Raw genomic sequence first — 25,916 nt, forward strand, 5'->3', positions numbered from 1 at the left:
TAACACTAACTGGGGACAGATGTAACAGTGAGAGGTAATTTGCTGATTTAAGATCCACACTATTCAATTTATGAAAGAATTTTATTAAAGGATAAAGAAAAAACTGTTTTGACATGAAGTGAACAGTTTAAAGTGACAAAAAAAGATTATGAATAAAACACTGACTAAAATTAGAGTTCCACTGACTAAATCTAGACTAAAACAAAACAAAAAGAAATGACTAAAACTCACTAAAATTTTCAGTAAGCAACAAAGACTTAAACTAAATTTAAAATTCTTGACAAAATAAACACTGGGGTTAGGGTGAGAATAATACGGTAAGCCAATCAGAAGCATAGGAGGGCGGGTCGTGCTTTCACTATAAATACTGTTTGGGGGACAGGGTTAGTGAACAGTGCAGTCAGTTATTAGCGTATGTCCCACATCTGAACTCGTGCTTTAATGGTGCCTTACAAGTTGATCTGATGAGGCCCGATCCCGACAAAATCCTGTCTCAAACCAACCCAAACCTGACCCTCATTAGCATATTTCAGACTGACCCCAACATTTTTCTTAACAAACTTCCCTCTACGCACCAAACAGCAGGATTTTTCACTGACAAGGACAATTCATGCAGTGAACTGAAATTGGCAACGACTCAACTGGGGAGAAAATACATTTTAAAACATTGTACAGCCCAAACCTGACATGAGCCCGTTAAGTATGTGAGAAATGAGGCCCAGTCCAACCTGACCCCATCAGGTCCCGTCAGGTTCGGGCACAGATCTAAAGCTCTAATCTGTATCTGTGTTTTCTTTGTTAAAAAAAGTGAAGCATGATAACCTGAGGACTTCTTTTTATATATTGAATCTGACTTACTGTATATCCGGCCAATTTGAACAATGGCATTAGGGAGAACTTCCCTCTTACACTACTATAAATTAACCAGTACTTTCAACAGTGCAGTTACAAAAATCTAAAACCTCGGGCAGAGCTTTCTTTAGAGGAAGCATTAGATGAGATTCAAATTTATTTTACAAGTACTGAAACAAAAATAAAAGTTTATCATCTGAGCAGAAGTGTAAAAAGCAGTAAAATGTAGAACAATGCATATAAGGGCTTTTCACACTGCACTTAGCTCCAGGCTAAGCAAGCTGTTAGCCCGAGGCTAAGAAAGCTTTCACATCGGCACAATCCTGAAACATTCCAGAGTGGACCATCTCTGACTTTAGCCCAGAGCTTGCCCGACTTTGTGGGGTAATTCCCTGGAAATTGACTAAGCCCCGGGCTAAAAATTGCCAGTGTGAATCAGGGCTAAAAGAAAAGCAGAGAAGTCACAGGAACATGTTAAAATGTTTGCTTTTCTTTTTTAATTCACAAAACAGACACAGACCACAATCCACACACACAAAAAAACAAACAAACAAACAAACACTACACCAGATTCACTCTAAACTATATGTCCATGTAAACACAAACACACAACGTATGTTGTCACAACCAATACATCAAAACAGAGCCATCACTCTAGGTAACAAATAACCAAATTCAATTAAATGAAATATAATTTCATTATTTTATATAGACACAGCAGGATCACCCTTGAGGTTATTGCCTGCCTTCAACTTCAATAAATCTTTCCCACCTTCCCCTGTGCTTTTTAAAGTCATAATTTCTTTTTGCAATATGTCCTTCCAAAATAAAATGACGCTTAATAAACATTTTAAAATGATTGATGTTTAAGGAATCCTCAATCATCTAGTTGACTCAGATTCCATGAAAAAAAAAAAAAACACTTATCTGACTCGGCAATCCCCCAAGTTTTTAAATATTTCCTATTAGATAAAAAATCCTAAATAAATTTTAACAGAAAGAATCTTTTAAATTTGTCTACTGTTGTTTTATATATCAAATGAAGAAAGCTTGTTCCCATGGTACAGGACAATCAAAAGTGTCCTCCCAATTTTTCTAAACACTACATGGAATAACTCTTAGAGATTTTGACCTTCAATAAGTTATAAACAGTTTTATTTATCTTACTTCCTTTTAACCATCTTGTATTCTTTAAAATTGGCTGACATACTAAAAGTTTGGCATTCTCACAATTACTCTTTTGTTTCAAGTATTTTCCAAAAGCAGAGATCAACTGATTATATGAATAGGGAGAATAAATCGTACCATGTGTTTCAACAAACTGATTATAGCTCATACGTTTCCCATTTCCACACACAATATCATTCATGAACCAAATACGCCATTCCCAAAAACACTGATCTCCTTCCTTTAAAAACACAGAGACATTTCGCATCAGATTATTCACAGATTGTGTGTGAGCCGGCTGAATCTGTAGGAAAAGGTATAATCTTTTCTGAAACACTGGATGGATCCTCTCCAGTAGTTTAGATGAATACCAGTTCTTGTTCAAATATAATTTTTGCACAAAGGATGCTTTCAGAGAGAAGCACAGTGCTTCCAATTTTAGTCATTTTAATCCACCTTGTTCATAATTGTTATAGATAACTTCTCTTTTGATGTTCTCTGATTTTTTTATTCCACAGAAACTCAAAAATCGTTTTTTTCATAAGATTTGAAGAAGGACTGTGATGGAGTTGGGAGGGACATAAAAAGGTAAATAAACTGTGGTATTACCAAGAAATTAACAAAACAGATTTTCCCGTAGAGTTAATGTTTCTCATTCCATGGTTATAAAAGCTTATCTGTCCTTCTCAGTCTGTTATTGTAATTCATGGTACAAAGTGTTCTGGGATCATAATACCTAGAACATTAACCGGTCCATCTCTCCAAATAATTGGTCATTTACTTGGCGATTTATATTTTGTGCCTTTCAGTCCCCCAATCCTAAGAATTTTACACTTTTCACTTTGCACTTTAGTTTGCTTTCAAACCAGAACAATTTGAAAAATGTTCCAGTAATTCAAGAACATTCTGGACTCAATAGGAAACAAGTATCATCCGTCTACATTGAGATTTTTGCATATTCCAAACTTCAAGTCCCTCTATACATTCATTAGACCTCAAATTAACAGCTAATATTTCCATGGCTATTATAAATAAATATGGTAACAAAGGGCATCATTGTTTTACTCCTCTTATTACTAATTAGGGGCACAGAATTAGAGATATAACCATTATTGATTATCCTGCAGATGGTATCATGATCTAACACTTTTACCCACTTTTACCCACTTTCAAAAATAAAATCTAAACAAACCTTATCAATGGTTTTCTCCAAATCGGTGATAAACATTAGCCCCTCCTTTTTAGTCAACATAATTTTCAATATGATTACCAATATAACGGCCCTGTATTCTCCTATTTTCCCTTTTTTTTTACCTTTTATATTTATTTTAATCGTGCAAAATAAACTAAACTAAAAACTAAAATAATACTTGTTAACACACTCTTCATTCTATTGGCTAACATTGGAGTGTTATTGGTCTCTAATTCTTAAAGAGAGCTTACGGACACCACACAAGACATTTTGTGGGGTTTTTTGTGTTCTTTTTTTACATTTTAAAACTGGTCACCATTCACTTCAGTTGTACTGGATTTGGCTGCAGCACTGTTTTCCGCTGAAGTGTTTTATGAACTGGAGACCTTCACCCATCCTCACATCAGCACAGGGGTGAGTAGATATTGAGTGAAATTTCATTTTTGGGTGAACTATCACTTTAAGGTTCACAGGGTCCTTAAACTGGCCGTCGGGTCCCTGCTTGAGTAACAATGAGATAATGTCTTCTTTTAGAGAATCAGACAAGTACCTAACATTATATGAAAAATTAAAACAACAAAGTAGTGGTCCAAAAACAAATTCTGATAAACCTCAATGGGTATTCCATCTATTCCAGGTGTTTTCCCTGGTTTAAAGGACATAACTGCAGAACAACGTTCCTCCTCTGTAATCAATCCCTCACAGTATTGCTTTTGCACATATTTTATATTTTTCATTTTTCATCAAAAATATTTTCTTTTTTTTTTTGTGGAAAGAGATTGTAAGAGCTGTGCGGAGTTGGTGGTGACTGAAATGAAAATATCTTAGCAAAATAATTTCTGCTTTAAAATATCTCTCTGGGTAGACAGTACTTCTCCATTATTCAGAATTAGCTTAGAATTTTTGTTGTTTTTTGAGTTATTTCTATGCTGAAGAAAGTTTTGAACTTTTTCCCCACTTTCTCCATCCGCTCTGCCTTTTTAGAGTCATAACATCTAAGCAGCCCGTCTTCCAATAAATCATATAGTTCATTTTGTTTATTTTATATTCTATTTCAAATTTTGCAGCAGTTCTGAAGAAGTGTCAGCTGAACTATCAATATTTAGAGTCAGCTGCTCAACCTCTGCTACTAAGGTTTGTTCTTTAAGTTGAATTTCTTTTATTTTGCCAAGATGAGTAAGCAGTTGCATGTCCTCTAAAACTACATTTGAATGCTTCCCAGACTATTAAAGGATTTGCTGTACCATTATTATGTGCAAAAAATCATTAATAAATCCCTCAGTCTTCCCAACAAATTCCTCATCTTGGAGAAGACTCTGATTTAATTTCCAATATCCAGGTCGACGGATATTTTCTAAGAATGAAAGAGTTAATCCAGTTGCATTATGGTCAGACTGCAGTTTATCCTCTGTTGATACACCAGTTACTTTTGAAATGAGGGAGAAGGAAATTGAGAAATATAAAATTCTACTAGCCTGATTCTGTCTTCTCCACGTACATCTGGTCAAATTTGGATTTTTAAATCTCCAGATATCCACAAGATCTAAAGCATGTATAAGATTATTTATCTTCATAAATGCATATGGATGGGAATTAATTGGAGATTCCTTTTTGGTCTACTGTGCTGTTAAAGGCAATATTAAAGTCACCCCATATTATAATTCTTCTGTCTATATCCTTCAACTTATTAAATATTTCCTGAAAAAATGCAGGGTCATCTATCATGAATTATTAAATTCAAAAATAACCATCTTCCCTCTAAGTCTGTGCACACAAAGCACAACTGGGAATCAAATTGCTTTTTGAAGAGAATGGTAACACCTTTTGAATTTCTGGCCATGTGAAAAAAATATATTGGACCACCTCATTCTTTTTTCCAACTTACTTCATCTGTCTGAGTAGAATGAGTTTCCTGCAGTTTCCTGTTTTTTTATTTAAGCTATGAAAAAATAGCATGCCGTTTTTTTCAATCTGCAAGACCATTACAGTTATAACTAACTATTCCTATTTCTTCATTGATCATGTGACCTCGTTAAGTACTTATTAAGTCTGATGCACCGATGGGACATGTCCAACACAAAAGGGTTAACACAAACAAAACACAAAACATATAACATAAAACTAATGTTCATTCTCCCACGGTTCAACCGTTCATCTCAGTCCCAATATAGATTAAAGCTCCATCAATTAGCAAGGAAGAAAAAAAATTAGATGGATGCTATTAAAGGACGATGCATCCAAATCAACATTTTGTTCAGTGTAATCTTCAACACGCCCCCATCAGTTTTCTCATGTGACTGCGTTACTATGGGGATAAGATGTAAACAGCTTTTTATCCAATCTTAATGCAGGCAGGTCAGTGACGTCGTATTATGTCGACTCCTCCACAGTGTTCATACTCTTGATTAGTATCCATCGCTTCTGTGAAGTTCACCGTTTACATACAGTTTGTCCATCGCTAGTCGAACTTTTTGTCCTTTTTGATCTTTAGTCTTACAACTAGTAAATTTAACGACATGAGGTCTTGCCCCTTTTCATCACACTTCTACACTGCAAGTCCAGCAGCATCATTTTAAGCTTTGCATTTTCACTTGCCAAGGTTGTTGTTTTAACTCAGACGTCGGTCTTTAAGTCACTTAAAATGTCCAGCTTTTGAAGCTGGTTAGAGATAGCATGTAGCATAGTAGTCCTCAGCAGCAGGGTCACTCCATCCAAAAGAGCTTTGGCCTCATTTAGTGTTCACGTGACCACATCCAGGCATTTTCCAAGCTTCAAAAAGAAAAGAAAAAAAAATAATAATAATAATCAACAGCACAAGCTGTAAATGTGGTGTTTACACGGCATCCAAACAAAGTATCAGGGCACGCCAAACATGAACTAGCCTTCTGTCTTGATCTTACTTGTTCATCTGACACTTATTTGTCCTCTAATCAGCATTTTCATCTTATTTAAAAAAAAAAAAAAAACATTAATAAATGTAGAAAACTCAATGGAGCATGATTTTCCCATCAATACTATGTTAGGTTTGGGACAAGCTGGTTGATCTTCAGCCTTCACTACTCACAGCGGCCATCTTGCTTTCTCTCCGCTTTCATTCTAAAATGTTTACAGTACGATGTAACCAGGACTAGCAGAAGTGCTGTGTGAATCATATAGCCCATTGTTTAGCTGAACCCTGGCTTATAAATATGTGTGTAAAAAGTTAACCTAAGGTTAACTCTTAGCCCAGGACTAAAGATATGCAGTGTGGAAAAACCCTATAGTGTTAGGAAGGCTGGAATATATGTGTAACTCAAAATATATAGTGCAGCATGTAAAAGGAGACAGCGAATGCATCGTCACCTCCAGAAACACTTTGTTTTGTGGTTGAGGTTATGGCGTGAGGGTGAGTGGGAATACTTGGTCCAGAGGGAGCACAATGATGTAGAGCGGAGAGTGAATTTTAAAAGGTCACAAGCTGTGCAGCCCTGTGGATTCTCAGAATATAGTAATCCATGCTTCTGCACTCCTGATGATTTGCTCGATGGGCTGAAAAACTCCAACCTGAAAAGAGTCGCGGCCGGTGGCTATGGTATTCACAGACGCGGAGTTTCCGCCACGCTCGGTAGTACCCCTATTTATATTTATGAATGACGAAGAGTAACTTTTCATCCATTGAAAACGTTTTTGTCCATGTGGTCTTTATCACACAAATTGCTGATGGTTCACTAGTGGCAGTGCCTATTATATTAAATAGATGCACCTGTGCTCCTGTGTTATTTAAGTCTTTGTTTCATACATTTAATAGATTTTCCGAGGTGTATTTGGTTGTACCCCCGCCTGCAACTTCAAGAAAATAGTGCAGAGCAGGACAAGGCCTTGCAACATGTGCCTCTTGTCTCAGCAGGTGGGTGATTCAAGGGAAAGTTTGTGTTGTTCAATCAACCTTTTTGTTGCAAAAAATTGCACACATTTGAGCCGGCCAGTCTGGGTCGGCGAGCGGGAAGGACCAGGACAATCTGTCTAGACGTGGCACGTGACACAGACTTGCAGAACTCAATGGTTGAAGCCTGCCATAAGCAGCAATAGAATAAACATGAACCGGAATTAAAAAAAAACATCCCAGCAGTCCGAGAAATGATTGATAATCTTTTAGAAGGAGCAGATGTTTATAACAGTTACATTTAGCAAAATATTAATGGAGTTTGGCAGGCAGTGAGACAGGCAGTTACTGTCTAACTGCAAAGTGTGTATTATCAGAGCAGTGGGGATAAGAGGCTTAGCTTTACGTTGACAGACAATTATAAATAGCTGATCAACCTACAGTGATGCACTTGTCGTCACTTGTCATTGTGAGAGCATAATGTTGCCATTTTTGAATGCTAGGGTGATACGTATACTTTTACGCAGTGGTGGAAAGAGTACTGAAAATCTATACTCAAGTACAAGTACTGCTACACTGCTAAAATATTACTAAATTACAAGTAAAAGTACTAGTGTTAGAAATATAAGTAAAAGTATTTAGTATTCATTGCAAAACCTACTCAGAGTGTCAGTTACTTTTAAACATTGATGTCACAACATTTTTATGTCTTTTTTTAAATCCACTTTTAAGTTTCCTTTTCAACAAACAGCTCCACCAGACAAAAGAATGTCAAATGAGGTGCAGCTACTGCCATGAGCGTTGATTAAATATCCATGATTACATTTTTAATTGGTTAAATTCTTAATGGCAATTAATTTATTAATAATCAATCATTGCTGCTGCAGCATTTTGTTTTATTTTTCGTTTGTATGTTGTGTTTTCATTGGCCTGTTTGTGATCAGATCACCTGATTGGCCACAAAAATGCAGATGGAAGTTTAAGATATTAATTCAAATTGTACTCTGTACCCAACTATGATTTTAAAAGTAACTGATTACATCTTGTAATGCATACTTCAGTGCAAGTAATCACAGACAGACTTGAAAATCTGCTCATGAAAGTACAAGTAGACAAATACTTAATTACAGTAACTTGAGTAGTTGTAATTAGTTACTTCCACCTCTGCCTTTAAGTTAGCTCATAATCATATATTACACCTGCACAGCTCTTCCTGTTGTTGTTAAGATGAAGGACTGTGTCAAGCAACAACAAATGTGTGTTCTGGATTTGTAACACCACGGAAACATGTTATTTACCACCCAGCAATATTTTAAAGATAAAAAAAAAATGCAAAGTTTATAAAATTAGGTTTCAAAATGAGGAATTTTCAACAACCAAGCCACCAGAGCCAGAGGACGGTGACAGGATGGTATTTTCTTTTCTTCTGTGTCGGGTTGTTGGAACTGAAGTGAGCTGAAGTGAACTGCTGAGCTGATCTGGACTGAGAGAGTCACTGAAGGTACGTTTGTAACTGACTGCTACGGAGGAGGAGGGGAGAGGCAACTGTTTTCTATCAAGTATAATGTCTTTAGGAGAAAAATTCCCTTTAATATCAACTTAGCAAAATATCAAATAATGACTACAAACCTAACGAAAAGGCTGTGAGCCTCTGCCATGTGCCGTCATGATAATAAACCCTGCAAAACCCCTCAAATTAAAAAGAGCACACAATGGTGTAGGGATAATTATCGTGGAAGTTTAGCTGCTAATCAGGGATGCATGGGTAGTGACGAGGTTGCTGTGAAATGAATGGGAATCACAGCAATTAATCACACTGATGATGCATCATATCCAAACAGCAGTGCAGTCTGTTTTAATGAGCCAGCTGTATCTGGGCGTTAAAACATGTTACAACATCACAGGCGACGCTTCTCGCTCTCGCTCCTGCGGCCCGTGGCTGCTGCCTCGGCGAACCACAGACCATCTCTCAGTTTATATGAAAGACTTGCTTTTTAATTAAACACAAGAAAGCGCTTGCTCTGGTCTTCAGACATGGAAAAGTGGGGTTTTTTGTAATAATATCTTTCTGTGAGCAGCTGGACTAACATCATGACTCTTAAATACAAAGACAAACACACTTTATTAAGTCCTTTATCCACACAGGTGTGAAGCAGTGAAATTCATTGTAATTTTTTCAATGAAATTAATCTGACTTCATAGTGTCACTTCTGCAAGTTTAATTTGGAAATTGTCAGCACTTCATAATCTTCACATCCAGGCAGAAGAAAGAAGACAGCCCTGCAGACGGGTAATTAAACTTATCGTCAGCTTCTGATAACATGACATTACCAGTAACTCTTTTCTTTATGTGTTGCTAAGTGTACAAGGAGTGCTGCTGCTGGCGATGGCCTTCAAAACCCAACAGCTGAATCCTTCGCGCCCACATTACCAGCGTATGGCGGTCTGTGCCCGAGGAAGGCGTCCAGTGCTCACCGCTGTTTTGATCAGATCAACTTTGGCTGTTGTGATCTCTTATTTTCTTATAATCCTGTTTCAGTTTCTTGATCTTCTTCCTGCACTGCTTCACTAATACCTAATGTAGCAAGTTGACAGGAAATGCTGTCGAAGATGTTTATGTTCTGTTTTGACGAGTCAAAATCACTCTATATTTTTTTTGTTGGATACAGACACTCAGTAATGCCTGAGGCCTGTGCTATGAAGCAGAATATGTGGTTAGCAGGATTATTTTCAGGGTAACCCCGGGGTTTTCTGTACTTTTTACCAAGGCATATCGCCATGGTAACTTAAGCTGAGCACCTAACCAGCGCCAGAGCAGGTTGTGCTCAAGATAAGAGCTCAATATGGATAAAGCACCGCCTGCTGACCAATCAAATCACTTTATTAAACGGTACTTGGCATCACCATGATGCGCAGAGGAAGGAAAACTGTCATTTCATTGTGCTTTTACATTAATTTAATTAATTTCATCCTACAACAATGACTGATTGAAGCACTTAAACCTTGTACTTGTGCTTAAAAACATATGAAAATCAGCCTGCTGATCATTTTGAATTCTGCTTTTGTATTTACTTTTTATTTGCACCAAGTCTGTTTTATACTGCACTCTGACTGACTGGTACACTAAGAATACTGGATCACACAATTATATCATTTAATACGTTTGCTCATCTGTCTGCAGATCAGATGATCATCAAAGGTATTGGATGATAAATTTCTTTCCCAACTCAGTTTGACAGCGGTGCTGCTGAGAGAATGAGAATAAAACTGTCTCAAGAACACACAAAAGCAGCACATTAATTTAACAGACTGGACAGATGTAATAATAGTCAGATCTACTCTTGCTCTAATGATGGAGCAGTGATATTTTAAGGCTCTGTGTCCACAGTGCTCTTCCCAGATGAAAACATCAGGCAGCCCTGTGAAAACACCCAGCTGAGAGCACATGAGAGACTTTGGAGACGCAGTGGGAGGACGATTAATTTACACACTGAACTGTTTTTAAATGTGTGACTGAGACACACACACACACACACACACACACACACACACACACACACACACACACAGTTTTCTGTCTTCTGTGGTTCTGTACTGATGTAAAGTGTCTTAGAGTATCCTGAAAAGCGCACAACAGAATAAATATATTATTATTATTTTACTCACACAATCACACACTCACACAAAAAATGCTGTCTGTCCTTCCTGCATGTGGCAGCTGCAGGAGTGTTTCTTTCAAGTCTCTATTATGATTATGATTTTACTAATTTTACTAGTTTGCTCTTCATTTGTAAAATATGCCGGTGTGCTGTCAGTAGTCTTGTCCATGCTGCGATTGGTCAGATGCTGCAAACGCCCCGTTTATGTGAACACACTCGTGTCTAGATCAGCAAACTGACAAACCGAGCTGATAATCAGCTACATGTGATCGCTTATCCTTGATGGCCTTTGTGAGGTTTAGTCAGGTCAGATCACTTAGATATACCCTGGGTGTGTTGAACCTGCTTGGTCCTACAGGCCCCAGGACTCCACTGCCATTTGTTCACGTTTTGTTCCATGTTTTTAATCATTATGAGCTGTTGTTTGCGCTGCTAACTTAAAACCAATGTGAGGGTTTTGAAAATAGCGGTTGCTGTTGATGCATTGGCTCATGTGTCGACCAATCAGCGTACACTCACATCTGGACCGATCATTGTGCACATGACTCAAAAAGTACCTCTTGTGCTGGGAGAGTACCTGCTCTTAAGTATGGTGAAGAATGGTTCCTGCAGTGTTGTACCAATAAAAGAGGGGTGGGGGGCCTCCAACAGGATTGATTTACACACACACACACACACACACACACACACACACACAGTATATGTATTTTATGAAATGTTTTGGTTTGTTTTATTCTTTTTTTTACTTTCTAAGCTCTGTGTCAGAAAACACCCTTGTCCCAGTTTTGGTAGACTGACCCACATGCTGCACACAGACAAGATGCCACTCAGAGGGTGGTGAAGAATGGCTGGATTACCGGAGCTTGAACCCAGGCAGGGGAGAGGAGCATGGTCGCACTGCAGACTGAATGAACATATGGATCTGCTGAAGCACTGATGAGATCCAGGTGAGCAGACTAGGGATGTTGATGAACCAGCTGTTGCCAGGTGTGGAAGGAACGAAGCTCATGGGAAGCAGGAGATGAGACCGGAAACACCAGACCCACAACACAAAGACGGACAAGAGAAACATGCTGGGGAAGATGGAAAACCGAGGAGATAACAGGAAGCACTGCAATCAAATCAAACAATTTAAAAATGTGTTAAAAGCCTTCAACATCTAAAACAATACCTACTGATAACATAGGTATAAAAATATGGCATTATAATTATGTTGGTTTTAAAATTTTGGTGGGAATACTGCTCAAGCACTGGTAAACTTTTTGGCAAATTTATGAAATAATATTGCTATAATATAATATGTCTCAGCCATATCATGTCTAAATCTTCAAAAGCCTTTCTGTTAAAACTACACTAAGAACAATGTTAGAGTTCAGAGCACAGTGTCTAATGAATGAAAGAAAGAAACAAAGACAGGCTGAGATAGAAGCTTTAAATGGTTTTATTTGGGCTTCAACACGCATTCCTTTCCACCAGGGGATTTGTATTTGTTTAATGGCAGCGACTGAGGTTTGGTCAAAGACAGAGCTCCACGTGTTACAGCCTGACAGTGACAGAGAGGTCTCAAGAGAGGCGAGAGGCAGCGGAGCTTTCCTCTGGTTGTGGTAAAGTAGGAATTAAAGCAGCCTCTGTGTGGACAATAGTTAGAGGATGCTTTTATATGACTCACCTCAAAGGTGTGTAGGAGGTGAGCCTAGCAAGCAAACAACAGAGAATGAAGAGCAGCAGAGAATGTATTTGGATATTTTGACAGGGGCATGACCAGGGGCCTCATTTATAAAACTGCGTGGTTTCCACCCCCAAACACTGTGTACTCACAAACCTCAAAATCTACAAATGCAAGAAAATACTCAGATCTATAAAACCATGCAGCGCACACATGTAGGCAGTCCTCTTATTATAAATACCCACCTGCAGTGAATTGTGTGTACACCACTACCTTCAATAAATGGTCAGTGCTTAATAGCTCATGAATGTGGTGATGCTAGCATCATGTGTTGGCTGTCAAGGAGGGGAAAATGAAGAAGGGTGAATGAAAGCAGATTGTGTGCTTCAGAGGTGCTTATTGCCGAAGTCGAGGACCATAAAAAAGTTCTTTTTGAAGGGTGTAGTAGAGGCATTTCTAATAAAAGGAGGCAAGCTGAATGGCAGAGATAACAATGCAGTTAATAATGCCAGCTCCACAGCTCCACGAAGTGATGCTGAAATCAAAAAGACACAAAGAAATGCATTGCGTGGTGAGTGTGTGAGCGACTGGTTGCAGCCAGGAAGAACCTGAAGCATCATCATTTTAATGAAGAATTGCATTGAGGAAACCCTTTTATCTGGAATCGTGCCAGAGGCTCAGGGGACACCAGTGGAACCAGTAAGTGCTGCCTTCTATAATACCAAAGCTTAACTATCTACATTACAGGCAAACTCACACAGTATTCAAAATAACAAATCAAATGCATTCATTTTTGCCATTTTATATTTTTTTTCCATGTGCCAGTGAATGCATCCTCACTAATGTGGCTCTGCAGTCAGAGAAAGACATAATTACTGCCAAGGAAATTTGAGCTCAAGAGGTTCATAATATGAGAAATGTGCTTTTTCAATTGTGCAACACATTTTATCACCACCTGGATTTAACTAAGCAAAAAGGTGCAGGTCTTCCATTGTATAATTACTGCAGTGATCAATATGTTTCAGCTGGTAACAAGTTATTGAACTCTAACTGATGCAGTGAGCAGCTTCTCATTTCTTAAACAATCATGTCGGAAGACATATCCTGTGGTCGAGGAAAAGATGTTACTCTGTTTCAGAAGAGTCAAATTATTGACCTGCATCAAACAAAGAAAAAAACTGAGACTGATGAAACTTCAACACATTATTAAAACCTGGAAGGATAGTGGAGAACCATCATCTTCAAGGAAGAAATGTGGTCATAAAAAATCTTTAATGATGGTGATCAGAGATCAATTAAACGTTTGGTGAAATCAAATCATAAAAAAACAACAGTAGAACTCACAGCTATGTTTAATAGTGAAAGTAAGAACATTTCCACACACAGTGTGAAGAGAAGTAAAGAGATTGAGACTAAACAACTGTGTAGTCTTAAGAAAACCAGTTATCAGTGAAGATAATCAGAAAAAAAGGCTTCAGTTTGTTAGGAAGCATAAAGATTGGACTCTGGAGAAATGGAAACAGGTCATGTGGTCTGATGAGTCCAGATTTACCCTGTTCCAGAGTGATGGGGGCATCAGGGTAAGAAGAGAGGCAGATGAAGTGATGCTCCCATCATGCCTAGTGTCTACTGTACAAGCCTGTGGGGGCAGTGTTATGATCTGGGGTTGCTTCAGTTGCTCAGGTCGAGGTTCAGCAACATTATGTGTCCAAAAACTGAGGTCAGCTCACTGCCTGAATATAATCAATGATCAGGTTTTTACATCAATGGATTTTTTCTTCTCTGATGACACAGACATATTCCAAGATGACAATGTCAGGATTCATGGGGCTCAGACTGTGAAAGAGTGGTTCAGGGAGCATGAGACATCATTTTCACACATGGATTGTCCACCACAGAGTCCAGACCTGAACCACACTGAGAATCTTTGGGATGTGCTGGAGAAAACTTTACACAGTGATCCAACTCTCCCATCATCAATACAAGATCTTGGTGACAGAAATAAATGTTGTGATACTACACAAGTTTATTAAAATGATGCCATGGTGAATGTGTGAATTTTTTTGACCAGGCAGCATATCAACTGTGTGTAAAAGGGAACTGAAGGTAAACTTAACACAATAAAACCAAAGTGGATGTCTGAAAGCCACATTCTAGGGCACAGCACGAGCCCTGATAATCCAGCAGACCTGTATGAAAAAAACAGTTTAATATTCAATAAAGTGCTTTACATGACAATAAAAATGACTAGTTGAAAAAGTTTAAAAGTCACATCACTTTGAGCAAAATAAGCTACATATCAAAGTAAATAAGAAAGCCTTTAATGTTTAAGAGGATAAAGAGCTCTCTCACCTTGTCTGGTTTAACTAAATACCACCAGATTTGTGAGGCATCTCTACTGAGATTTCAGGAGCCCAGTTACTGATCGGGCTGATGTGGCTTTCTCTAGGAAGATAACAGGAAAAAAACATACCAAAAAGCCAGCAGTCACGTACAGCGACAGCGTGAAGCCGTCTTCACACACTACTTTGCCTCAAAATGTTGATCCAGACCACCGAGCCACTACTTTTACAAGCAGCATGTCAGCACTGCAAATGACTTGAACGTTTATTGAGTGTTAACACTTACAATTAACATGGGCAAACTCATTCTCATTTGGTGCTTTTATGGCAACGTGAGTGCGGTCGGTTGCTGCGACTACACTCGGAAAACTTTGCTGCAAATTGCATTTTGATGTTGGCCTGCTCACCCACAGTATAAGGAAACTATATGTAATGCAGCAGTCCCAGACGGCTGGCATAATTGCGCTCAGCAATGGCTGTGATATCCCCGACCTGTCTGCCAGTTCACATTGGAAGGTGGCCCAGTGGCCAGGAAGCCCAGAGTGGTCATTAACTGGACCAGCACAGTTATGGACCTGTTCCGCTGTTTCACCCAATTCAGCACAGCTTTACAAGGGAATGGCTCTTGGTAATCTGGATCGACTTATTTCCATCAGGAAAGACTAAGAGTAAAAGAAAATGGTTTATTGACACGTGCATGAGATATGAAACATGAAAAGTCTTTGGTGGTTAGACCCCATTGAGGTGAAACAATAAGCACATATATAAATGGGGGTGATGAAGCTGTAGTGAAGAGAACCCCCCAGGGTCTAGACACTGGTGGTGGTGAAGAGGTGCAAAGCAGAGACTGGTGAGGTGAAGTGGCTCTGGACTCCTGCTGCCTGGACCTGAAGACTGGAGGAGAGGACGTCAGGGAGGATCGAGGTGAACATCTTCTGCTACCTGGGTCCAATGACTGGAGGAGAGAGGGGTGGAGGAGGGTCGTGTGACTGACTGAATGACAACTGATGGAGCAAAGACAGAGATGATTTAAAGTTTGGAAGCAGCAAATTGACTGGCTACCGCGACCGTGGCAAAATCTGATTGGATAGTAAAGACGAAGGTGAACGTCCACAAACAGCTGATTAGAGGGAATAGGCGGAGAGAGACGGAGTAAAGGAAAGTTGTGAATGAAGGCAGTGTAATAGAAGGTCTTCCTGATTGAACTTAGGCTGAGCTTCATTAGTCATGCATCATCGTGGACCAGGAAGTCTTCAAGGTCCCTAAAACATGTTCACGCCTCAGCCTTCTGTTGGCCAAGTCCTCTAGAAATGCCAAAGCAGCCATACTGTCACGCAACACAAATCACCATGAGCACTATTTTTATCCCTTGCACCACCGTAACTAGCACACACACAAGGTGATACCCATATCATGATTGGCACAATCAATTTGGTTATTGTATAGTTGTTTAACCCATATTAGCACCCTATAACATATGTAAGGAATGATATTTCCAACTCGTGGGATCCAAACATTTCCAACAACTCTACAGTGTTAAAAACTCCCAGAGTCGAAATTTATTGACAAAAGATAGATGTAATAATTTCCTCAATTCATAACTTGATTTTAACTAACAAAATATTCTGCTCCAGTCCACATTTGTTGACCTGTAGCCTGCCTCCAAAATGTGTTTGCCCTCCTGTTGGCCACACAAACAAAAGACACACCCCTTGACCTATCTACACATTCAATTCAAAATGTAGCAAAATAAACAAAAATGCATGCAAACTATTATAAAGCAGGCTTCTCTTTGCCTTAAATATGATCTTACTTGTTGCTGAATTAAACTACTATAGAACTGAATTACTATCATTCAGTTATGTAAAATCAAAATATTGAACCTGAGAAAACAAGGTAATCTATCTAATAAATCTTCCCTAAAATGAATCTCATCTCACACTATATAACGAAATTAATTACATGTACATATTTAGGCTCTAACAGATACATATACAGTGCAACATATCTGCAATTACCGGTAGGCTTATATATGGTGAAATATGTGATGCTATGCTTCTTATAGTTCATCTGTGTTTTTTCATCTTAAGACTGATCTTAATTTTGCAGCACCGCCATCGGGCGTCACTGATTCCCGTGCCTGAAAAATTTGGCATGAGCTTCACGCATGGGTGAAAGGATGCGTAGGAGTGCACTTCCTTTTCCGCACAGAATTTTTCTATAAATACCAATGTTTGCGGCTAAAGACATGTACGCACATTTCACCCCTGTTGACGCAACTTTTTTCTGCGCAACAACCTTCAAAAATGAGGCCTCAGCTCTGAGAGGTTCATTTAACCAGAAGACATCTAACAAGGGGTCACATTAGCAAGAAAATGGAAGGGATTCTGCATGGCTCAGTGAAAACGCAGCCTCTGCAGGAGTGTTACTCAGTCACCATACACACACAGCCTGACATTTAGTATTTGTTGCAATGCAGAGGGCTTACTAAACTCAATGAAAAATTGCAAAGAGAGCATCACAAAAACCCCTCTAACTATTCCACTGCTGAGCTTTCCTCTCCTCCTCACCACCTGATCTCATCACCTGTCTGCACAGCTGCTCCCCATCAGTAATCAGTATCACACTCCATCACACACTCCGTCAGTCCTGTGTGTTTCCCCCTGTTCTGATCACCCACATTGCTTTTGACATCTGCCTGCTCCAGCTCTTTGAGTGTGTTTTGCCCATTCTGACAGCATTCAATTCCACTCTAAACCCTGCCTAGTAAACAAGTGAAAACTGACTAAATGAATGCAAACAGAGTCCTGACACACCAAGCTGACAGTGGGGTTGTGTCTGTGGTTGGCCTTCTCTTAGAGTTTTTTTGGGTTGTGTCCAGCAGCGTTTGCAGTGATCAGTCCTCATCAGTGGCTTTGTGGCTGACCATTTCATTGGCAACGGCAGTCATCCAGCCATCACACTGCAAAAAAAATCTTACAGGATATATGAATATAAATATAAAATATAAGTTGAATTTGTTCAGTTAAATTAAAATTTCTAGCATGTTTTCAGAATACTTGAGAACATGAGTTCTCGTACCTTTAAGAGAACTATTTTTTTGAAAGCCATATTATTTCTGATTACAACTTTGGTTCATTTTAAAACTACCCTGACTATACCTTTCCTCAGGTGTAGATGCAGCTCAGGTGACTGAACTGCTGCTGGGAGCAGTGGTGGATCCAGACCAGTTTTAGCTTGAGGGGGGCAGGTTTAGGCTGGGGCCAGTTGTTTTGTCAGAGGGGAACATTTGACCAGGAACAAAACAGACAAAGAAAGTGAGAATGCTCAATCTTTCAAAATTTTAGCTCAATTTACCCTGAAAAAAAAAAAAAAAGCAGGACAACTATTTTTTAAAAAAGATTTTTAAGTTTTGAAATAAAATTTTGCTAACTTGTAATCTTTAGTTAAGATGATTCACTTTTTTTAGTTTTAGAAACTCATTTCAAAAGTTGGTTGCAATAAGCTTGAATTAAAATATTAACCATTATTTCACTTCAGTGAGTTTACTCAGTTTGGGGGTTTTCTAAAACTCAGATTCAAGTGTATCTAAACAAGAAAAGTAAATAATCTTAAGATCAATATTTGGCAAAAGTTTTCAAAATGTAGGCATTTGAGGTGGGCTCAAAACTCACAAATTATTGAATTAAGTTGCCTTGAAATGATTTTGTTTGTAGAATGTATAAATAATGCACAAAAACATAAATCACCATGATTGGTTTGTTTCACTTACATAGTGTCTGTGCCTTTATGACTGCAAGAAAAGTGGTCATGATATTATTATTATTGGGGCCACAGGGAGGTTCAGACTCAGTGTTAGTACTGGCTCAGAGCCCAGGTTTCTTTCTTTCACCACATTCCAACACTGCAGTGCCCCAAATAAATAGTATTTCATTAATTTAATTCTTTTTCACTCAAACCTTTCAGTTTGCTTACCAAGCGACAGATGACACAGCTCTTCTGTCAGCTGATCCTTCCTCACTTGTTGCTGCTGCTGGTCGCATGTTTGTGTCAGCTGGCGTTGGCGCATGCAGTTCAGCATCGCGCCTTCTCAGGTCCTGTGACGTGTCCTCCTTTAGGGTCAAGACGCATCCATGATACATGGCAACGTTACGCAACAAACAACATGCCACGAAGCAGGCGGCGCCTCTCTGAGGGCTGTGTAGTAATGTTCCACCTGACTTATCCAAACATCTGAGAGGCATTTTCAGCAATCCAAATGTTCTGTTACAGTGCATGTTTTCGTGTTTTCAATTGAACTGAATTTCACACACTGGTGAAGGCATGAGATAAGGCGTAATCAGCCATGTCTTTAATTTAACAGCCTCCCCTCCGTGTGTGGATCCCCCTGGAAGACTGCAGGAATGACAGAGTTGGCCAGTATGAGAGAGTCATGGCTAGATGAGATGAGTGCATTGTTAACTGGTGTGTGCAATCTGTGGCACCCAGAACTCCTGTTTAACCCGTTCTTGGGGGTCAGCTGTGATGGGAAAAGTAATGATCACAGGCCTGTCGGACTGGGTTTGATGTGACTGTGCCTTTGGCCAAACTGTTTTCTCACAGGCGCAAAGTAAATCCACATTAATCTAGGATTCGTGACGCTGGCCTTTTTTCTCAGACACCTTGACGTGTAATAGCAGGAAATGTACAGGTGGAACTGATACTGTTAAAGAAGGCTCTGCTAATTTAAGTATCTCAGTAAGTGAAATCTAAATGGAACTAAATCAGTGTTATTAATTATAGCTGTCCTACGATGTTAACATATTTGCTGCGTAAAGGCCTTCAGCAAATCATCTTGACAGCACAGATTTTTCAGGGAATGGTGAGATGGAGAGTCCGATACAGCACCTCATCCCTCATCGACTTTCATTTAACCTTTATCTGTCAAAGTATAAATACTGCAGTGTCCATGTCAAAGAGCTTCGAGAATCATATATTTCACAAGGACATGGGCTTGTCCTCTCTGGTGTGACCAGGGCTTCAGATTTAATTTAATTAACCCTGTAAAACAAGGACTGGCCTTTAGTCTCGCCTCTGTGCTTTAAATCTGTTCTCACTTTCTGTTAATTTTATTTGTTTTATTTTAACCTGTTATTTAACCAGGATGTCCTATTCTTTTAGAAGAGAGACCTGGCCAAGGTAGCAGCCAATCACAATTCCCATCGTTGATGAGATATCATCAATTGCTGTTTTCCCCATGAGGTGGTACAGGACGCTGTGACACATCATCTGACAAAAAATCATTACTGGAAGAGGAAGGGAACCATTGGAATTGAACATGGTGTTATCTAGCGTGAAAGCGTCAGTGCTCAGCTACAGATCCGTGGGTCAGAGAGCATCATGACCCTGCAGCCCCTGGGAGTCACGCCGCAGCCGGTCAAAGAGCACCGCAAACAGCAGGACTTGCTCACGCTGCGGTCCCCGGACCTCCACAGCAGCCGGGTCACAGCAAGGCTCCTCCCACCGCAGCCCCTGTGAGTCACGCCACAGCGCTCCAGCCCCCAGATGTCTTGGACAGAGTGTACACACACATGTAATGTTAACCACACTGGTGACAGTGATGTCACACACATAATATGAAGTGATAAAAAAAGCAAAAATGTGAAGATGATATTCTGCTTTAAAATGTGTTTCACAAAATCACAGTTTTGTCCCTCTTTTTGCTCTGAAAAGTGGATTTTTTTATGCAGCCAACCAACATTCAAGTACTTCTAAAAAAGAATGAATGATATCCACAATAAAACAGTCATAGCTGACTTCCAGAAAACTGCTATTGAGGAGGTTCACTGAATAAACTACTGGAACGGGGGGGAGGGGTCCATGGTTCCATGTTCACCGTCAGTGTGAGCGCCGATGTTGTAGCAGGTAAATTCATATGTGCAGTGTGAGCATTAAAGTCGCAGGTCGAGTGGGAGGGCTGATTAAAACATTTTGGTACGAGTGCTGTGTCACTTCTACAAAACCCTCTTCACCTCTAAGATGGTGCGTTCAGGAAACAAGGCCAGGATCATGTTGTGTCAGTGCTCCATGTTTTTACTCTGTCCACTGTTTACATGTCCTTGTCACTTGGCCTTGGATGCATGCGGCTTCTGAATGGTAGCTGCTGCAGTACACAACAAATCACTGGTTCATCTCATCTAGCTGCCACGCAGGCAGAGCATCCTTGGTTTTGGAGTTAGACGGATGTGACAGGGCACCATAGAGCTGAGAGGGGGAGAGTTATAGTACAGTTTCCTCCAGGGACATTTACAGAGTAACTGTGGTAAAGAAATGCTTAAAGGAGTAATATGCAACATTTGCCTGTGCAAAAATGAGTCCAAATAGCGAGTTGGAGCCACAGACTGTGTATGAAATACGCTGAGGCCCTATATGACATACAATCTGTGGTTGAAGCATGTTGTTTCTCCCCACCCTCCTCTGTAGACTTGGAGAAGCTCTGCAGGCTGCAGAGGCACTATAAGGGGGCAAGATGCACACAGCATCGTAAATTGACAACAACAAGCAAGGACGAGTCCTCCTCTGTAAGCTGATCAGCTGTTTATAACTGTCAGTTGTCTGTCAGTGTAAAGCTAAGAGCCTTACCCTGGAAACAAAAGCCCACTGCTCTGAAAATACACACTCTGGGCTTTGAGTTCAGTGGCTGCACGCCAGAATATTTTGCTCAATTTAACCGTTATACATCTACAAGTTCTACAAGATTTTTAATGATTTCTTCCAACTCATAAACAGACACTTAGTCGTTCGAAGAACTTCCGGCATTAGTTTGAACCCTGATTAATGTGAAGCAGACATAAAAAAACACTTATTCCAGTCCGGATTAGATATTTTAAAGGGGAGCACCGTGGTGTAATGTTCATGTCAGAGAGGTGAGTATTTCAACATGTTTCCTTGATGTCTGATGACACATCATGGCCACTTTTATGACTTATTACAGTAAATATATTACAAATTTCTCTTTTAACACAGCTGTGATGGAACATCGGATGGAACCATCCAAACTAGTGTAAGAATTTTTCATATTTATATTAACACTGGCAAAACTGATGCTCTGAATTCTCCTCTCAGAAACATTTGTAGCTTGAGACATTCTGTGAAGTTTCACATAACTACATTTTTATTAGATTTTTATTTTGTTCAAGGTCTGGAATGAATCCCATGTCTAGAATTTTTTTTTTTTTTTTTTTGTGAAGTGTCAGGATGATTTGAATTTTGAGCCCTCATTTATAAAACAGACAAGATTATATTGGATTTTAAGTATAAATTATGCTTGAAGCCACATTTAAGTAGTACTTTATAAAATCTTACTTAGATGTGGAAAATAATCTTATCTCATAGCAAAGTCTACGTGTGACTTAAAGTAAAGTAATAGTTCACCCAAAAATAAAAATCCAGTCATTATCTGCTCACCCTGATTGATTGCAGTTTGGGTTTAGTTTGTAAGTCCACATAACACAGCACTGCAGAATCTTCTAAATAATGGAGGTTGCTGGAGACCAGTTTTCAAATGAAAAACAAGGTCAAATGTCTCCATACTGCCCACGCGGCATTAACAGTATTCGCTTTTCCCGTTTCTTTGCCTTAGCAGGTCTTTTAATTCCACTGCTGACACTGTGGAGATGCACAGATGAATCATTTACACGGGTATCTTAAGTTAAGCATATTTGCTGAATCTGATGTGACATATTTGTACGAGCCCACCACACAAACAAAAGTAAGAGAAATTTAAGATAAGACTATGAAAATGTTCTTGCATGAGGCCCATTGTCTATAGACTTTGACTGAGTTTGAGCTCGAGGCTGGACTTGTGTTGCATCCTGTCAGCTCAGAGTGTGATCCATCCCTGAGGTGCGACTTGTGCAGCAGGTCTGTCTGCGTGGTCACAACACTCTGTGATGTCCCGATGTTCCATTCTGTCTGTTTCATTTTCCTGGCCAGACGTTATCCAGCAGCAGCCTTCACTCGCAGCTGTAGCACGGCTCTTATCCATTCACCTCCTCTCCTCCTGGGGCGGTCACCTGCAGCGGTGCATCCAGCTGATCTGACTGCATGTTGAAAAAATGCCAACTCCATTTGTGGATCATCTCAGGGTCTGCTGCTCTTTAATACAAACCCAATTCTTCATTTTCAAATGCATCCAAGTGTAGTTCTGTCATAGGTGATGCGTGTTACAGCAATAACGCTGAAAAATAACAGATTAAAGAGAGAAAAATAGCAAAGTTTGAAGGGTTTTTTACATGCACAGCCATTAGCATGACAACTCCCCACCTCCTTCTGTAAACATAACTAGCACTCTTAGGTTGTTGCAACCTCTTTCTTGACCCCTGAGACGTTTGCCCTTGTACCACAGCCCTCTCCAATGCTCCCAGCCCTTGAAAAAAAATCCTGTTCAAGGGGCGCTATGATGAATTTGATGAGATGTCCAAAAAAAAGCACACACAACTCTCATATTAGTGTAGTAATTGTTATCCTGTATATAATAAGATCATAGTAATCATTTGTCCCCCAAATGGTACAAACAGATACGGTGAAGGATAGAAATATCTGAGGCCACAGCAGCCATGCTCATCGTCCCCATCCCAGCTTTGGGGCCATCTCAACGCCGATAAATACACAAGCAAGAAAATTTGGGGGTGACAATTCCTGCCGGGCCCATCTTCTGAAGACTTCTGAGTGAAACAAGAGATGTAACTGGCCAAGTGTGAACCCACCAGTGCCTTTGAGTGACAGCGCCTTTCAAGATCATCAAATGTGTCTTAACACAATTTATCTTTTATTTGACTCATATTTTGTCACATGATTATAGATTTGTTTGCAGATTAGAGATGCAGGGGCTGCAATTATACATGCAGATAAACGGCAGACTGAGTGGGTGGATCATAAAAATGAACACATCAGATTAATGAGTAAAATATGAATTATTTTCTCTAAAATGTGTACACATTACATGCTTGATTTGTTAACAGGCGGGCACTAATGAGGAGAGCAGACTCATTATGTTTGTTGCGGGGTCCTGTCTCGCCACACTAAATTTACATATGAGCCTATATGCACATGTTTTACAACTCACATTTGAATGTCTTTTTTCACCATCTGTGATGTGCATCAGTGTATAGTTCATTCATAAAATCAGTGGACCTACAAAGCTTCTCTCCTGAGGCTGCAGCAGCCGCTGTCCGACATCACCTGCACCCGCAAACCCCGCCCTCCTTTTAATTGAGGGATTATTTCAAACCAAACTATAGCTGGTGAAAAGATAAACCAAGACTTTCCGTTGAGTTTTCTTTTGTTTCTGTCAAGTGTGAATGAAGCTGCCGCTGATGTAGAAGTCTGGTTTGTTTGGCGAGAGCAATTTAAACAGCTGTTTCTGGTTAAGCAAAATGTATCATATTCTAAAAAAAAAAAGTCAGACGCTTAAAACAACAGTCTGAGCTTGTCGTGTCAAAAACAAGCTCAAGTAAACAAGCAAGCGTCACCTGTCCTGTGCGCTCTGCTGTGCGCCTGTGGCTCAAACCGCATCACCTCTGCGCTCCTCTTCTCTGCTTCCATCATCATCAGTTTTGTGGTTTGTGGTGATTTAGAGACTCGTTTCGTAAAGTTTACAACCTGTCACAACCTGCTCGACTGACAGAACATCAGGGGCTGCCTTAAACTGCGGGTATGGGTCTCTAAATTAAAGACAATAATTGGTGAGTGGATGGATTATGTGTATGTGCAGTTTTGTGTGACGGCAGAGTCGATCCACACATCTCTATTGAAGATAGAGTTTATCAATTGTGATTCAGATTTCTCTCTTCTCTTTTCTTTCCAATATGATATAACATTTTTCTCTGCTGTTTTAATTAATTAATTATTAAGGGACAAAGAAAATGTTAAGTCCACCTTAACAAGGAGTGTAGCTTCTCTGCTCTTTTGTAGCCTCAAGCCAAGCTCTCCTTGTTCTATTATTTTGCCTGATACAGGCTGTTAATGATGTCTGCTGACTGTCTGTACAGTTGTATGGTACATTTTTATCAATTAATCATATTTTTCTACAGGTTGCGCACTTGATGTTTTGTGACATGAGTTGTTTTAATATGAGTAATTTGTCATTTGTTGTGTGCTCTGTATTTGTTTTGTGCAGTAACTGCTGTTGGTATTTACCCCCTCCCTGTAGTTTCCGCCTGTGTTCAATCAGAGCCTGATTAGAGGAGGTGATTTAAGAGGATGTGAGCCTCCAATTGTTTGACTCTGATGACTCAGTGCGCTTTGAAACGTTTGTCTCATAATAATAAAAAGTTTTGTTGCCTCAGTCTGTGCGCTCCAGTGCTTTTGGATCAGTCCTCCAGTTTTTTTTTTTTCTTTTCACAAGTTTCTCACCCTTGAGAGCAGCGGACAGGCCTGTCGGTCTTTGTGAGTCGCCGTCTTCTACAACTGGAGGATTTTTCTGAGGATGGCAGCACATCATTTGCAATCCCCTGGAAACTCCTGTATGTTACATATGAATGCAATGTTTCCTATGAACTTTTATGATTAAAACATCATCTATATGCTAAGCAGATAAAAATGAGCTTGGTTGCTGCGAGTTACATGTTATGCATTTTGAGTAACTAGAACAATGAGGTAATTATTTGCCAAAAACTGGAAATAGATCAGCTCTCAAGTTAACTAAAATGATTAAAATTATGCCTGAGTCCATGTTTGTGAAATCCAAGTGCAATTATGTGCAGATGAAGGTATGTCACTGTTATGAAACTGTACTTTAGTTAACTTTATTGCCACCTGGCTAATGTTAGCTACCTGATACACTTTTCATCGGAACAAGCTTGTATTTCTAACGATTTGCTTGTAGTTTAGGTGAAAGTATGGTTGCAATGGCAAGCATCATTTAACCATGAGCACTGTAACATGATAGTGACAACATACCAGCAAAAAACACCTTAAATAATGCTTTTATTCATTAAATATGATGTTAGTGATTAATATAATAATAATATGCTTTATTATATTTTATATGCATTATGCAGTTCAAGCATTGAAACATACTTAAGGAAATCTAAAACAATTTTTGGATTTTCCTCTTTATTTTACCTGATAATAAGCTAATTATGCAAATTTGAATTCCGTCCAGTGTGCCTTTGGATGACATTTCAGTCATAAG

At 39.4% G+C, this 25,916-nt stretch overlaps 1 protein-coding gene across 1 annotated transcript in view; it reads right to left on the reverse strand.

Annotated features, from left to right (window-relative positions):
• Positions 1-20,107: 20,107 nt before the first annotated feature.
• The window catches only part of LOC146325693 (uncharacterized), a 42,887-nt gene continuing 37,078 nt past the window's right edge, over positions 20,108-25,916 (reverse strand). The window contains 1 exon segment of the mRNA XM_084719883.1: positions 20,108-20,288. Coding sequence (XP_084576009.1) covers positions 20,108-20,288 — 181 coding nt within the window.

The sequence above is a fragment of the Lutjanus erythropterus genome, chromosome 6 (genome assembly GCF_056507025.1).
Source record: "Lutjanus erythropterus isolate fLutEry1 chromosome 6, fLutEry1.hap2, whole genome shotgun sequence".
NCBI classification, from domain to species: Eukaryota; Metazoa; Chordata; class Actinopteri; order Lutjaniformes; family Lutjanidae; genus Lutjanus; species Lutjanus erythropterus.